The sequence below is a fragment of the Piliocolobus tephrosceles genome, chromosome 7 (genome assembly GCF_002776525.5).
Source record: "Piliocolobus tephrosceles isolate RC106 chromosome 7, ASM277652v3, whole genome shotgun sequence".
In the NCBI taxonomy this organism is placed as follows: Eukaryota; Metazoa; Chordata; class Mammalia; order Primates; family Cercopithecidae; genus Piliocolobus; species Piliocolobus tephrosceles.
Window position 1 is genome coordinate 128,676,125 of NC_045440.1, and position 12,860 is coordinate 128,688,984.

Sequence of the window (12,860 nt, forward strand, 5' to 3'; positions counted from 1 at the left end):
AATAAATAAATAAATAAATAAATAAATAAATAAATAAATAAATAAATAAAATAACCAGTGTGTTCTGGCGCACACCTGTAATCCCAGCTACTCAGGAGGCTGAGGCAGGAGAATCCCTTGAACCCAGGAAGCAGAGGTTGAGGTGAGCCGAGATCATGCCACTGCACTCCAGCTTGGACGACAGAGCAAAACTCTGTCTCAAAAAATAAGTAAATAAAAAGAAAGAAAACTGAAGAGATGGTTTTCTCACGGTGGGAGCAGGATGAACAAAGTCCTTTTTTTCCTTTTTGGAGACAGCGTCTCACTCTTACCGCCCAGGCTAGAGTGCAGTAGCATGATCATAGCTTACTGCAGCCTTGGACTTCTGGACCCAAGGGGTCCTCCCACCTCAGCCTTCCAAGAGGCTAAGACAATAGGTGCAAGCCACCATGTCTGTGTAAGTTTAAATTTTTTTTTTTTGAGATGGGGTCTCGCTGTGTTGCCCAGGCTGGTCTTGAGCTCCTGGCCTCAAGCAATCTTCCTGTCTTGCCCTTTCGAAGTGCTGGGATTATAGGCATGAGCTACCACACCCAGCCTGAACAAAGTCTGGAAATGAGCTCAAGAATATTGAGTATGAAGGGGAGAAGGAAACACGAGAGCTGTGCATCTGACCGAAGCAGACAGTTTATTCATTTATTGACTATTTTCAGAGCACTTGCTGTTCATGAAGCACTGCGAACATCTTGCAAGATAGTCACTAACAAAGTAGAGTTACTGCCAAAGGCTATAATTATATCACAGAGGGTGCTGTTAGAGTCAGAGAAAGGAGTTGTCTTTGACATGTACTTAACTGTATTTATTGGGAGGAATTGAGAAAAGAATGTCTATTCCATCTTTCTGCACCATCCATTGTCTTTGCTTTTCAATTCAATCTCAGTCTTAATCTTTTCCCTACTCCAGAATTACAGAAAAGCATGATCATGTTTTCCTTGGTCCTCTGCAAGAGTGAAGTTTCACTCAAGTGATGTGAGTTTTGCATTCAACCAACTAGTGACAACTACTGTTTGGTATATACTTTCCATTTATACTGGATTGCATTAATCTTCATAGATATTGTGTCTTTGTGCAAGCTACCATAACAAAATACCATAGACTGGGTGGCTTAAACAACAGAAATTCTGGAGGCCAGAAGTTCAAGGTGAGGTTGCCAGCATGGTTGAATTCTGGTGAGGACTTTCTTCTTGGCTTGTAGATGGCTTCTCTCTTTATGTGTCTTCACGTGATAGGGAGAGAGAGAGAGAGAACAATCCCTGCTGTCTCTTCATTTTCTTTTCTTTTCTTTCCTTTTTTTTTTTTTTTTTGTTCTTTTGAGACAGGGTCTTGCTCTGTTGCCCAGGCTGGAGTGCAGTGGTGTGATCATGGCTCACTGCAGCTTCAACCTCCTGGCTCAAGTGATCCTACCACATCTCCTCCTGAGGAACTGGGACTACAGGCCCGCACCACCACATCCAGCTAATTTTTTTATTTTCAGTAAAGACAGGGTTTCACTTTGTTGCCCAGGCTGGTCTCAAACTCCTGGGCTCAAGCCAACCTCCCACATTGGCCTCCGAAAGTGCTGGGATTATAGGCATGAGCCACCTTTCCAGCCAGATTTTAGGCAGTCAGTACGCATGTGCCTAGTGCCTATCATATTGCACAGTGCAGATTATAGAACATTTTCATCATAGAAAGTTCTATTGGACAATGCTGCTCTAGACAATTTAGACTTATACTAGAATCAAGACCGACTAGAAAACAGAATACTTCTGCTGATCATGGTGTCTCATGCCTATAATCCCAGCACTTTGGGAGGCAGAGGCAGGAGGATCACTTGAGCTCAGGAGTTTGAGACCAGCCTGGGCAACATAGGGAGATGGTCATCTCTACTAAAAATTAAAAAAAAAAAAAAAAAAAAAGCCAAATGTGGTGGTGCACACCTCTGGTCCCAGCTACTTGGGAGGCTAATGTGGGAGAATCACATGAGCCTGGGAGGTTGAGGCTGTAGTGAGCATGATCATGTCATTGCACTCCAGCCTGGGTGACAGAGCAAGACCCTGTCTCAAAAAAAAAAATAAATAAAAAATGAAAAGTGGCAGTTACTTTGTATTTATATTGTGTAAAATGTCTCAACTTGTTTGGTATAATACAGTGAAATTGTAAACAAGCAGTCTTTTTCACCAAAATGCAAATTGAAAATCATCATTGGCTTTTATTCCTATTTGTATTTTTTTCTTTTTTGGTGTGAAACTGTAAAATCCCAGAAAAGAACACAACAAGAGCCCTTGTTTTATCACCCAGATTTGAACATCTTTAACATTTTGCCATATTTGTTTCAGGTCTTGATTTTTAAGATAAAGTTTTGAAAATACATAGAGCTCAAATTTCCTTGATGACTCCTAGACCCACCCGGAGTGATTCTTTATCCTGTACTTAAGGCCTTCTACACTATATTCCCAAAGAATGAAATCCAGTTATCTTCCCATTCCTTTGTCCCTGTGTGCCAGGCAAAGGGAACTCATCTCCTATTTTACTACTGTGTGACCTTTTTTCATCTCACTGCTTCCTTCATCTGAACAGCTCTCCAAATCCTGAATACCTTTTATGGTCCAGCTTAAGTGCCTTCGTTTACATGAAGCCTATGTCTCCCCTGTTGTTCCTATAATCCTTTCCTTTCTTGAACATCGTAGCTTAGTGAGTTTGTGTAATCGCTTTCTTTTTTCAACTTCATAGTACTTGGTTCATTCTCTTAGTATGGAACTTGTTCTCTGCCAAGCCTGTTTCAAGGGGTTGTGGTAGAAAGCAGTTATATTTATTCTGGAATATCGAATAGTTAAGGTTATGTGAAATGTATGTTTTAAGTCTTGGTGAAAAGTAGAATCTCTGATTTGAAAACATGTTTGCATTATATTGTAGAAAGCTTTGGATACTGTGCTAATTGTGTTGAATTTTATTATATAGGCAGGAGGGAGTTAAGACCAACCCTTCCTGCTTTTTTCTGTCTTTATTACTGGCATCTCTGTCTTATTAGCAAGTTCAAAGACCTTAAGGTGAAGCATGCCTGGGTTATTAAAGGACTAGCAATGGCCAGATAATGTAGAACAGTGGTCTTCAAAGTGTGATTCTTGGATCAGCACAATCTACATTACCTGGAAATTTGTTAGAAATGCAGATTCTTAGGTCCCTTCCCAGATGTACTGAATTAGAAATTCTGAGGGTGAGGTCCAGCAATCACTGTGTTAATGGGTCCATCAGATGTTTCCAATACACTAACTCTGCAAGTCTCCTAGATACATCAGAGTTAGAATTACATAGAGGTCTTGTTAAAACATAGACTGTTGGGGCCTGAGAATTTGCATTCTAACAAGTTCATAGGTAATGCTGGCGACACTTGGTCAGGAGCCATTTGGGGAACCACTATTGTCAGTTATTATGAAGCTCTTTGGCCATTACTCCCGGTGAGTCAGGAAGTCCTTAGGAGTTTTTGAGCAGAGGAGTCACATGATCTTATGTACATTTTCAAGGGTTTACTCTGGCTGCTGTGTTGAGAATTGGGTGGAAGAGGCAACACTGAGAGCAGGGAGACCAGGTAGGAGACTGTTGGAGTAATTCAGGCAAGAGATGATGGTTTGGATCACGGTGTTATCAGTACAATTGGTGAGAGTGGTTGGATTCTGGAGATACTTTGACTACAGAGCTGGCAAAATCGATGTTGAGTTTGGTATAGAATATGAGGGGAGGAGGAGAAGGATCAAGTATGAACCAAGATTTTTGGTCCAAGAAATGGAAGGATGGAGTTGCTATTTAGTAGGATGGGGCAGGTTGTAAAAGGAATAGGTTTGGGAGAGGGGTGGGGCGGGAGGGAAGGAATGTGGTCCTTCTGTGTTGGACATTTTAAGTTCTGGAGTGATCTTGCCAAGGGTATTTAGATGGAATGAGCCTAGCTGGGAACACTAGGTGGATGGGAGAGGTTGGAAAAGAGAGATCAGAGCACTGAGCCCTGGGCACGCCACCTATACTACAGTTTTGGAGACATGCACTGTTTTAGGTGCTGGAGATACACAGGCAGTATTCCATTCATTCCTTCCTTCAGCAAGCCTTTGTTGAATGGCTACTATGTGCCATGCATTGTTTTAGGTGCTTGGAATACAGCAGTGATCAAAACAGAAAAAGTCAAAAAGTCTGTAAGTTTAAGGAACTTAACAGTATAGTTGGGGACTAGAGACTGTAAACCTAATAAATACAAGAATGTTGTTTGGCAGTGTGTCCAGAATTGGTGGATTCTTGGTCTCACTGACTTCAAGAATGAAGCCACGGACCCTCGCGGTGAGTGTTACAGTTCTTAAAGATGGTGTGTCCAGAGTTTGTTCCTTCAGACGTTCAGATGTGTCTGGAGCTTCTTCCTTCTGGTGGGTGGTCTCGCTGTCAGAAGTGAAGCTGCAGACCTTTGTGGTGAGTGTTACAGCTCTTAAAGGCAGGGCCTCTGGAGTTGTTTGTTCTTCCCGGTGGGTTCGTGGTCTCCCTGGCTTCAGGAGTGAAGCTGCAGACCTTCGGGTGTTACAGCTCATAAAGGCAGTGTGGACCCAAAGACTGAGCAGCAGCAACATTTATTGCAAAGAGCGAAAGAACAAAGCTTCCACAGTGTGGAAGGGGACCCAAGCAGCTTGCCAACTGCTGGCTGGGGGAGCCCTTATCTGGCCCCACCCATATCCTGCTGATTGGTTCATTTTACAGAGAGCTGATTGGTCTGTTTTGACAGAGTGCTGATTGGTGCGTTTACAATCCTTAAGTTAGACACAGAGTGCTAGACAGAAAAGTTCCCCAAGTTCCCACTAGCTTAGCTAGACACAGAGTTAGCTAGATACAGAGTACCCATTGGTGTATTTATAAACCTTGAACTAGACATAGAGTACTGATTGGTGTATTTACAAACCCTGAGCTAGACACAGAGTGCTGATTGGTGTATTTACGATTCTCTAGCTAGACATAAAAGTTCTCCAAGTCCCCACCAGATTAGCTAGCTACAGAGTGCTGATTGGTGCACATACAATCATCTGGTCATCTGGCTAGATATAAAAGTTCTCCAAGTCCCCATCAGGCTCAGGAGCCCAGCTGGCGTCACCCAGTGGATCCTGCACTGGGGCTGCAGGCGGAGCTGCCCGCCTGCACTCCTCAGCCCTTGGGCTGTCAATGGGACCAGGCGCCTGCGGAGCAGGGGGCGGCTACAGTCCGAGAGGCCCAGGCCTCGCGGGAGCCCACCGCAGGGAGGGAGCTCAGACTTAGTGAGCTGCAGGTCCCCAGCTATGCCCTGCGGGGAGGCGGCTAAACCCAGGGAGAATTTGAGTGCAGCGCCAGTGGGCCGGCACTGCTGGGGGACCCGGGGCAACCTCCACAAATGCTGGCCCAGGTGCTAAGCAGCTCACTGCCCTGGGCCTGCTGCGCCAGCCGGCTGCTCTGGGTGCGTGGCCCCCCAGCCTGCTCTCGCGCCTGCCTGAACTTGCGCGGGCTGGCGAGTGCTGCTCCCTCCACCGCAATCAGGGCAGCCCCGCGCCTCTCCCTCCACGCCTTGGTAAGCAGAGGGAGGCGGCTCTGGCCTCAGCCAACCCAGAGAGGGGCTCCCACGGTGCCTTGGCGGGCTGAAGGGCTCCTCAGGCACCGCCAGAGTGGACCCCAAGGCCGAGGAGGCGCTGAGAGTGAGGGCTGCTAGCACATTGTCACCTCTCAGCAGTACCTGCCTTGAGGAAAGATAAAGCAGAAGCAGAAGGGTGGGAATGCCTGGGGATGGCGATTGGGAGGGCTTGCCATTTTATGGCCGATGGCCAGGGAAGGCCTTACTGATGAGGTGATACTCAAAGGGAAACCTTAGGGAAGTAAGGGAATTGACCTAGTAGATATGTAGGGGACAAGTATGGAGGCAAAGGGAACCAAGAAGGCATAGCTCTGAGGCAGGGCTGTATTTGGGTATAGAAGGAGAAGAAAAAGAAGCCTGGATTCTGAACCTGGGGCCCTACAACATATGGAGCTCAAGGAGATGGAGAGGAAACAGAAAGGAGAATGAGAACAAGAACAAGGGAGGCAGGTGCAGAAAGTGCATCAGGAAGGGAGTGATTAATTGTGTTGCATACTGCTGGCTGATAGGTCAACGGAGATAGGACTGAGCATTGATAATGAATTTAACATTAGGGCTTGTCAAGTGGCCTTGACAGGAGCAGTTGCAGTGAAGTGGAACTGCTGTAGAGATGGAAACCTAGTGGGGGTGGATTCCAAAGGGAATGGAAGGAGAAGATTTGGAGACAAATGTAGGTAAAGCTACAGACGAGTTTTGCTCTAAGGCTGAGTGGAGAAATGGGGCTGATAACCAGAGGGGTAGGTGGGAGGAAAGTCGGAGGATATTTTTGAGATGGGAGAAGTAACGGTGTATTTGTTTGCTGAAGGGAATGATTCAGTAGAGAGGGAAAATTTAATGATGCAGGAAAGCAGGGAGAATTGCTGGGAGAATGTCTTAGAGTAGGGAGCGGGGGATAGGATCTAGTGGATAATTGGAGTAGAGGTGGCCTTATCTAGGAGAAACAGTTTATTCATTTTAACAGGAGGGAAAGCAGAGTGTATGAGAACTGATGCTGATAGGTGGGGAGGTAAGCTGTGGGAGCTTGCAAAATCTCTCTTCTGACTGCTTCTGTTTCCTCAGGAAATTAGGAAACGAGATCTTTCAGTGAGAGTGAGGATAGAGGAGGAAGCGTTGGAAGTTTGTAGTGAGAGGAGTCATAAAAGTATATTAGAATCAGGAAAAGTCAAGTATTGTTTTGAGTTATGTACTCTGCAATGATTTGTGCTCTTCATTCCTACCTGCTTTTTCCTTTGCCTGAATGCCCTTCTCCATTACCCTTCCATCTGTTAAACTTCGTCCTTTATCCTTTAAACTCAGTTCTATGTTCCCTTCTTTGATCCAGTAAGGCAAAGTTGAGCATTTTCTTATCTGTGCCTCAGTTTTGCAGTAACTCCCATGTTGCTTTAATTATCAAGTTTATGTTTTATCTCTGTCTCTCATACTCAATGGTGAGCCCCTGGAAGTAGAGACTGAATATTCCTCTTTTTTTTTTTTGAGACCGAGTCTTGCTCCGTTGCCCAGGCTGGAGTGCAGTGGCGCGATCTCGGCTCGCTGCAACCTCTGCCTCCCAGGTTCAAACGGTTCTCCTGCCCAGCTTCCCGAGTGGTTGGGATTATAGGTTCCTGCCACCATGCCCTGCTAATTTTTGCATTTTTAGTAGAGACAGGGTTTTGCCATGTTGGCCATGCTGGTCTCAAACTCCTAACCTCAGGTGATCCTCCTGCTTCAGCCTCCCAACATGCTGGGATTACAAGTGTGAGCCACCGTGCCTGGCCAGAGGCTGAATATTTCTAGTGGCCAGGATAGTGCCTGGCTCATGATCGGTTTTCATCAAATTAGAATAACAAAATAATGCTTTAAAAGGAAAGTCTTAAGAGTGCTCATCTTGAAAACCATGGTATTCTCATGCTAAAGGAAGTGCCTGGCACTTAAGGAGATACTAAATATTTGAATTGACAATGAGTTGTACTGTGGATGTTTGCAGTAAACAAACACCTTCAAATTAGAAATCTTATGCATCTCTGTGCATCTTACGTGTCTCTATACCCTTCTCTTTTTATATCCTGTGTATTTTTGAATGGATCTCATGATTGACTTGGTAGGTACTTAATACTTACGAGTTAAATGAATGAATGAACCTAATTAAAAAGGACTAATAATGGAGAAACTACAATAGTAGTTCAGCTGTGAGATGAAGGTGGTAGCAATGATGAGGATGGAACTGCCAGAGATACTACACAGTTCCCCACTTAGGAGGGGCAGAAGGGAAGTCTCTAATGCTAATTAATTGTGTACTGTGTGCTACATCATACCATGATTATTCCTTCTCATTTTAAAGATGGTAAAGCTGAGATTCAGAGATGTTTAGCAGTCTTCATGTTATGTCTATCTGATTGCATGAAAATACCCCTTTTTCTGCTGCCATACAGCCTTGATAATAGCCCTCCCATCCCTTTAAAACTGTGAATTCTCCCCACTTTTCTAGTTGGTTTCAGTGGATTGAATTTCAAATGGCTTCTGAATTAAGCAGAGATGTCCTTTTGTAGGCAGCTTTACATTGCTTTACTAAGCTGAAACAAATTGTGGTTGAAGATACAGATTAGGAAGTGTTAAATATGAAGGTAATAACCGAAACAGTTATAGTGGATGTGCTGCCAGAAGACAAGTTTATAGAGAAATTCTGCTTTCACTGACTCTAGGATCTCACCAAGTCTATTAATCTGTAAGAAGCCAGAGGAACTGGCAGGAATATAGATTTTCTCTTTTTTTTACAGTTTCCAGAATTCAATATGCATATATGTTGGATAGTTTAACAATTGTAGGTTTTCAAAATAGCTTACTAATAAACTATTTTATTACTATTTTTTTCTCTTTGGAAAATTGCATCATATGAGTGGTCTACTTTTTCTAACCCATTTATCTTGTAGTCTTTTAAGAACTGTGCTGTTGTTGACTTCTTCACAGAATCCAGCACTCTTTTGGAAGAGGGTAATCTCCCTCCAAAAACTGAGGACACTTACCTTCCCCATATATTGAGTCCAGCTTGTTTGGTGGCCCAGGTGGGTGGCACAATGATTTGGTGTCTTCTCTATAGGATATACAGAATAGTGTGGCACTTACGAGATATTGGATACATTTATATGAATGTTTACAGCAGTTTTATTAATATTTTCCTATGCAGTTATTTTTCTGACTTACGAATCTTGTTTCATTGTGTTTCAAAACTTAGGTAATAATTTCAAGATGCCAGGACGTTCCAGTTCAAATTCAGGTTCAGCTGGTTTCATCTCCTTCAGTGGTGTAGAGTCTGCTCTCTCCTCCTTGAAAAACTTCCAAGCCTGTATCAACTCTGGTATGGACACAGCTTCTAGTGTGGCTTTGGATCTTGTGGGAAGTCAGAGTAAGTAAAATTAAAACTTCTTTTGTGTCTACTTTGAGGTAACACTGTGTGATGGTATTAATCTGGGGGTGCCTTTTGAGTATCCTTGGGGGAATGATTTAACCCTTCTAGGCATCTGTTTTCTCATCTTGTTCTGCACACCACGGTAGGGTACCGAGGGTGAAATGAGATTGACTCATTCATGTGTGTTCAGACAGTTAAGTTCCATGAGAAACTGCACTAGAAATTTATGGGCAAAGATTTGAAGATCCTGACCTCAAGGAGCATACAATCTAAAGTATTTGACATTTGTGAACTGTAAGGTATATAAATTTATTATGATATTGTTATTTTCCAGTAGTTTATACTTTGGTCATGCTTGATTACTCAGTAGATAGACTAAGCTAGGGATACCAGCAAAGGAAGGCCTCAACAAAAATGAGAAAAGTTAAACTTAATGAATTTTACCTACATTTGTTCAATCAAAAAGATTTAGAAAGATGTGATTTGCAGGCCTGGTGCAGTGGCTTACGCCTGTAATCCCAGCACTTTGGGAGGCCGAGGTGGGCATATCACGAGGTCAGGAGTTCGAGACCAGCCTGGCCAATATGGTGAAACCCTGTCTCTACTAAAAATAGAAAACCAACATGGTGAAACCCCGTCTCTACTAAAAATACAAAAAATTAGCTGGGTGTGGTGGCAGGCGCCTGTAATTCCAGCTACTTGGGAGGCTGAGGCAGGAGAATCGCTTGAACCTGGGAGGTGGAGGTTGCAGTGAGTTGAGACTGTACCACTACACTCCAGCCTGGACAACAGAGCAAGACTCCATCTCAAAAAAATAAAAGTTGTTATTTGCTTTCTTTGGAGTAGAATTGTTTTTATTTTATTTTACACATGGAACCAGAAGAGCAGCATGATCCTTTTGTTTTCTTTTTAATGGCATAGGATTTGAGCACTTTGTGATGTGCCTTGGTGTGATTTTCTTTGTCCTGACTGATGTTGTTTGAGTTTTATAGATCTGTCAGCTTATAGTTTTTTGAATCAAATTTGGAAAAATTTCTGCTACTATTTCTTCAAATATATATTTTTTACTCCTCTGCTCTCTTCTCCTTCTGTGTGACTCACATTTCATGTATGTTAGATGGGTTGATATTGTCCCATAAATCAGTGGGACTTCATAGATTTTTTTTCCAGTCTTTTTACTCTTTAGCTTCAATTTGAATAATTTCTGTTGCTAAGTTCATTTATCTTGTCTGCTGCGGTGTCTAATCTGATAATTCCATTTAGTGAATTTAAAAATTTCAGTTATTGTGTTTTTAATTGTTGAAGACATAGCAAAGAATTAAGTAGAATCTTTTTTTTAGTCTTACATTTTTTTCTTCATTGTGTCCATATTTTTCTTTACATTCTTGAGTGTATGGTTTTCTTTACATTCTTGAGTATATGGAACCTGTTTATAATAGCAGTTTTAATATCCTTGAATGTGAATTCTGTCATCTCTATGTGTATTATGTTGTTGAGTGTTTGGATTTTGTTGTCTTTTTTTTTTTTTTTCAGACGGAGTTTCGCTCTTGTTGCCCAGGTTGGAGTGCAATGGTGCAATCTTGGCTCACTGCAAACTCCACCTCCCGGGTTCAAGCGATTCTCCTGTCTCAGCCTTCCAAGTTGCTGGGGTTACAGGCATGTGCCACCATGCCCAGCTAATTTTGTATTTTTAGTAGAGATGGAGTTTCTGCATGTTGGCCAGACTGGTCTCAAACTCCTGATCTCAGGTAATCCGCCTGCCTCGGCCTCCCAAAGTCCTGGGATTACAGGTGTGAGCCACTGCGCTGGCCTGTTGTCCTCTTTTAAATAGTGTTGGAGTTTGTTTGGTGGGCAGCTAAGTGATTATGGATTAGGCCGATCCTTTCCAGGCTTGTCATTAAGCTTTGTTAGGGCAAGTCTAGTGTAGCCTTTATGTTAGGGCTAATTTAGCCTTGTTACAAAGCATGGCCCTTCTGGAGTCTCTGTTGATTGCCCCGAGGGTTCACTGAGATAGCTGTACTCTGGCTGGATGGAATTTGAATGTCTCCCTCTCCTAGTTCCTACGAGACTGAACCTGGGAGTTGTTTACTTTATAGCTGTCAGTATTTGCTCCTCAGCATTTTAGGATTCATCATCAGACTCAAGGAGACCCCAGTGCAGATTCCTAGAGCTCTTTGTCTGCATAGCTCCCTCCCAGTGCTTTCTCTTGCAAACTCTGCTGGCTGCCTCAGCCTCTCTGAACTGCAGTCGCTGTCTCCTCAATCCTTCAATACTGCCGTGCTAGGTGGGGCGCGGTGGCTCCTACCTGTAATCCCAGCACTTTGCAAGGCCGAAGCAGGAGGATCACCTGAGGTCAGGAGTTCAAGGCCAACATGGCGAAACCCTGTCTCTACTAAAAATACAAAAATTAGCCAGGCATGGTGGAGGATGCCAGTAGTCCCAGCTACTGGGGAGGCTGAGGCAGGAGAATCGCTTGAACCTGGGAGAAGGGGATTGCAGCGAGCCGAGATTGTGCCACTGCACTCCAGTCTGGGGAACAGAGTGAGACTCCATCTCAAAAACTCCCGTGGATTCCTCCTCCCTTGTGCAGGGAGGAGGCCTTTGCAAGACTTTTCCCAGTTTTCCCTTATTGCAGTAATTACAGTCCTGTTCTGCCTCTGTCCCACTGTCCCGTAGCTATTGTTTCATTATTTTGTTTAGTTTTTCAGTCATTAATGGCAGGTGGACCAGCTCCATACAGTTACTCATTTAAGGCTAACAGCAGGTGTCATAATCTTTTTAGTAGGTGGCCTCCAAATGTTTTAACCCTGCCTGGTCTATTTTTGAGTATATTTTTGGTGATCATAGATAATTTGGCTTTGATAGATCGGCCTGTATAAAAGTCATAGTAAAGTCTTAAACCATAAGAGAGAAGACTGGAACATAACCCTCTTGGGAGACCGTATCAGTTTTTTTCAGGATTCTTATTGAAGACTCCTGAGAGTTTTAGGTACAGAGTTCTTTTTTTTTTCCTCTTGGTTTTGTTTTGTTTTAAATAAGTATATTTTGTTGTAAAATACAACATACTTTGTGCAATTTAAAAAGAATTATAAACATCATTTTTTGAAAGGTTCATGCTCTAAAGCAGAAGTTGGCACAAAGTTTTTCTATAAAGGGCCAGATAATAAATATTTTCAGCTCTGTGGGCCATGTGGTTTCTGTCACAACCCTGCTGTTGAAGTGCAAAACCCACCACAGACAGTACGTAAATGAATGGGCATGACTGTGGCCTTATAAAACTTTATTTACAAAAATGGGCAGTGGGCCGGATTTGGCTCACAGGCCTTAGTTTGTCAACCCCTGCTTTAGTGCCACAGGTTGTCATTAAGTAATTTTTAAAAGAAAGAGGTATTTATTTTTTAATATTTGGATTAATCTTACAGCAATAATTTTACGGCAAATACTTGGTTTTGCATTTACCAAAAAAAGTTAATTTAAGAAAAATTTTGATCAAGTTATATGGGAAAAAAGTGAACTAAACAAGTTAGATACAGAGTCACCAGGAGCCTGGAATACTTATGAACTCAATACATATATGAATACACACACACACACAGATATTTTAACTAATACCAGGAGTCAGAATAACAAAGTAGTCAACATAAACTTACCCAATGACTATTCTGCGTATAATTCAGCTCTAGGTTTTAAAGAGGACATAAACAAGTATTAAGTAGTTCCTCCCTTCATAGAGTTTGCCATCTTAGTAGGAAGACAAACACATTAAAATACCAGAACAATGACAAAACAAAAAAGATGTTATAAAACTGCAAATAACTAGTATCACCACAGATC

General features: G+C 42.8%; 1 protein-coding gene across 4 annotated transcripts in view; it reads left to right on the forward strand.

The window, feature by feature from the left end:
- NSMCE2 (NSE2 (MMS21) homolog, SMC5-SMC6 complex SUMO ligase) overlaps positions 1–12,860 on the forward strand; it is a 268,737-nt gene that overhangs the window by 1,815 nt on the left and 254,062 nt on the right. For 2 of the 4 annotated variants that reach the window (XM_023224161.1, XM_023224168.1), the window contains exons 2-3: positions 8,588–8,682; positions 8,853–9,023. In XM_023224161.1, coding sequence (XP_023079929.1) covers positions 8,867–9,023 — 157 coding nt within the window. In that variant the 5' untranslated portion in view covers positions 8,588–8,682; positions 8,853–8,866. The remainder of the gene's footprint in view (positions 1–8,587; positions 8,683–8,852; positions 9,024–12,860) is intronic. The other 2 variants (XM_023224153.1, XM_023224176.2) reach the window with 1 other exon arrangement.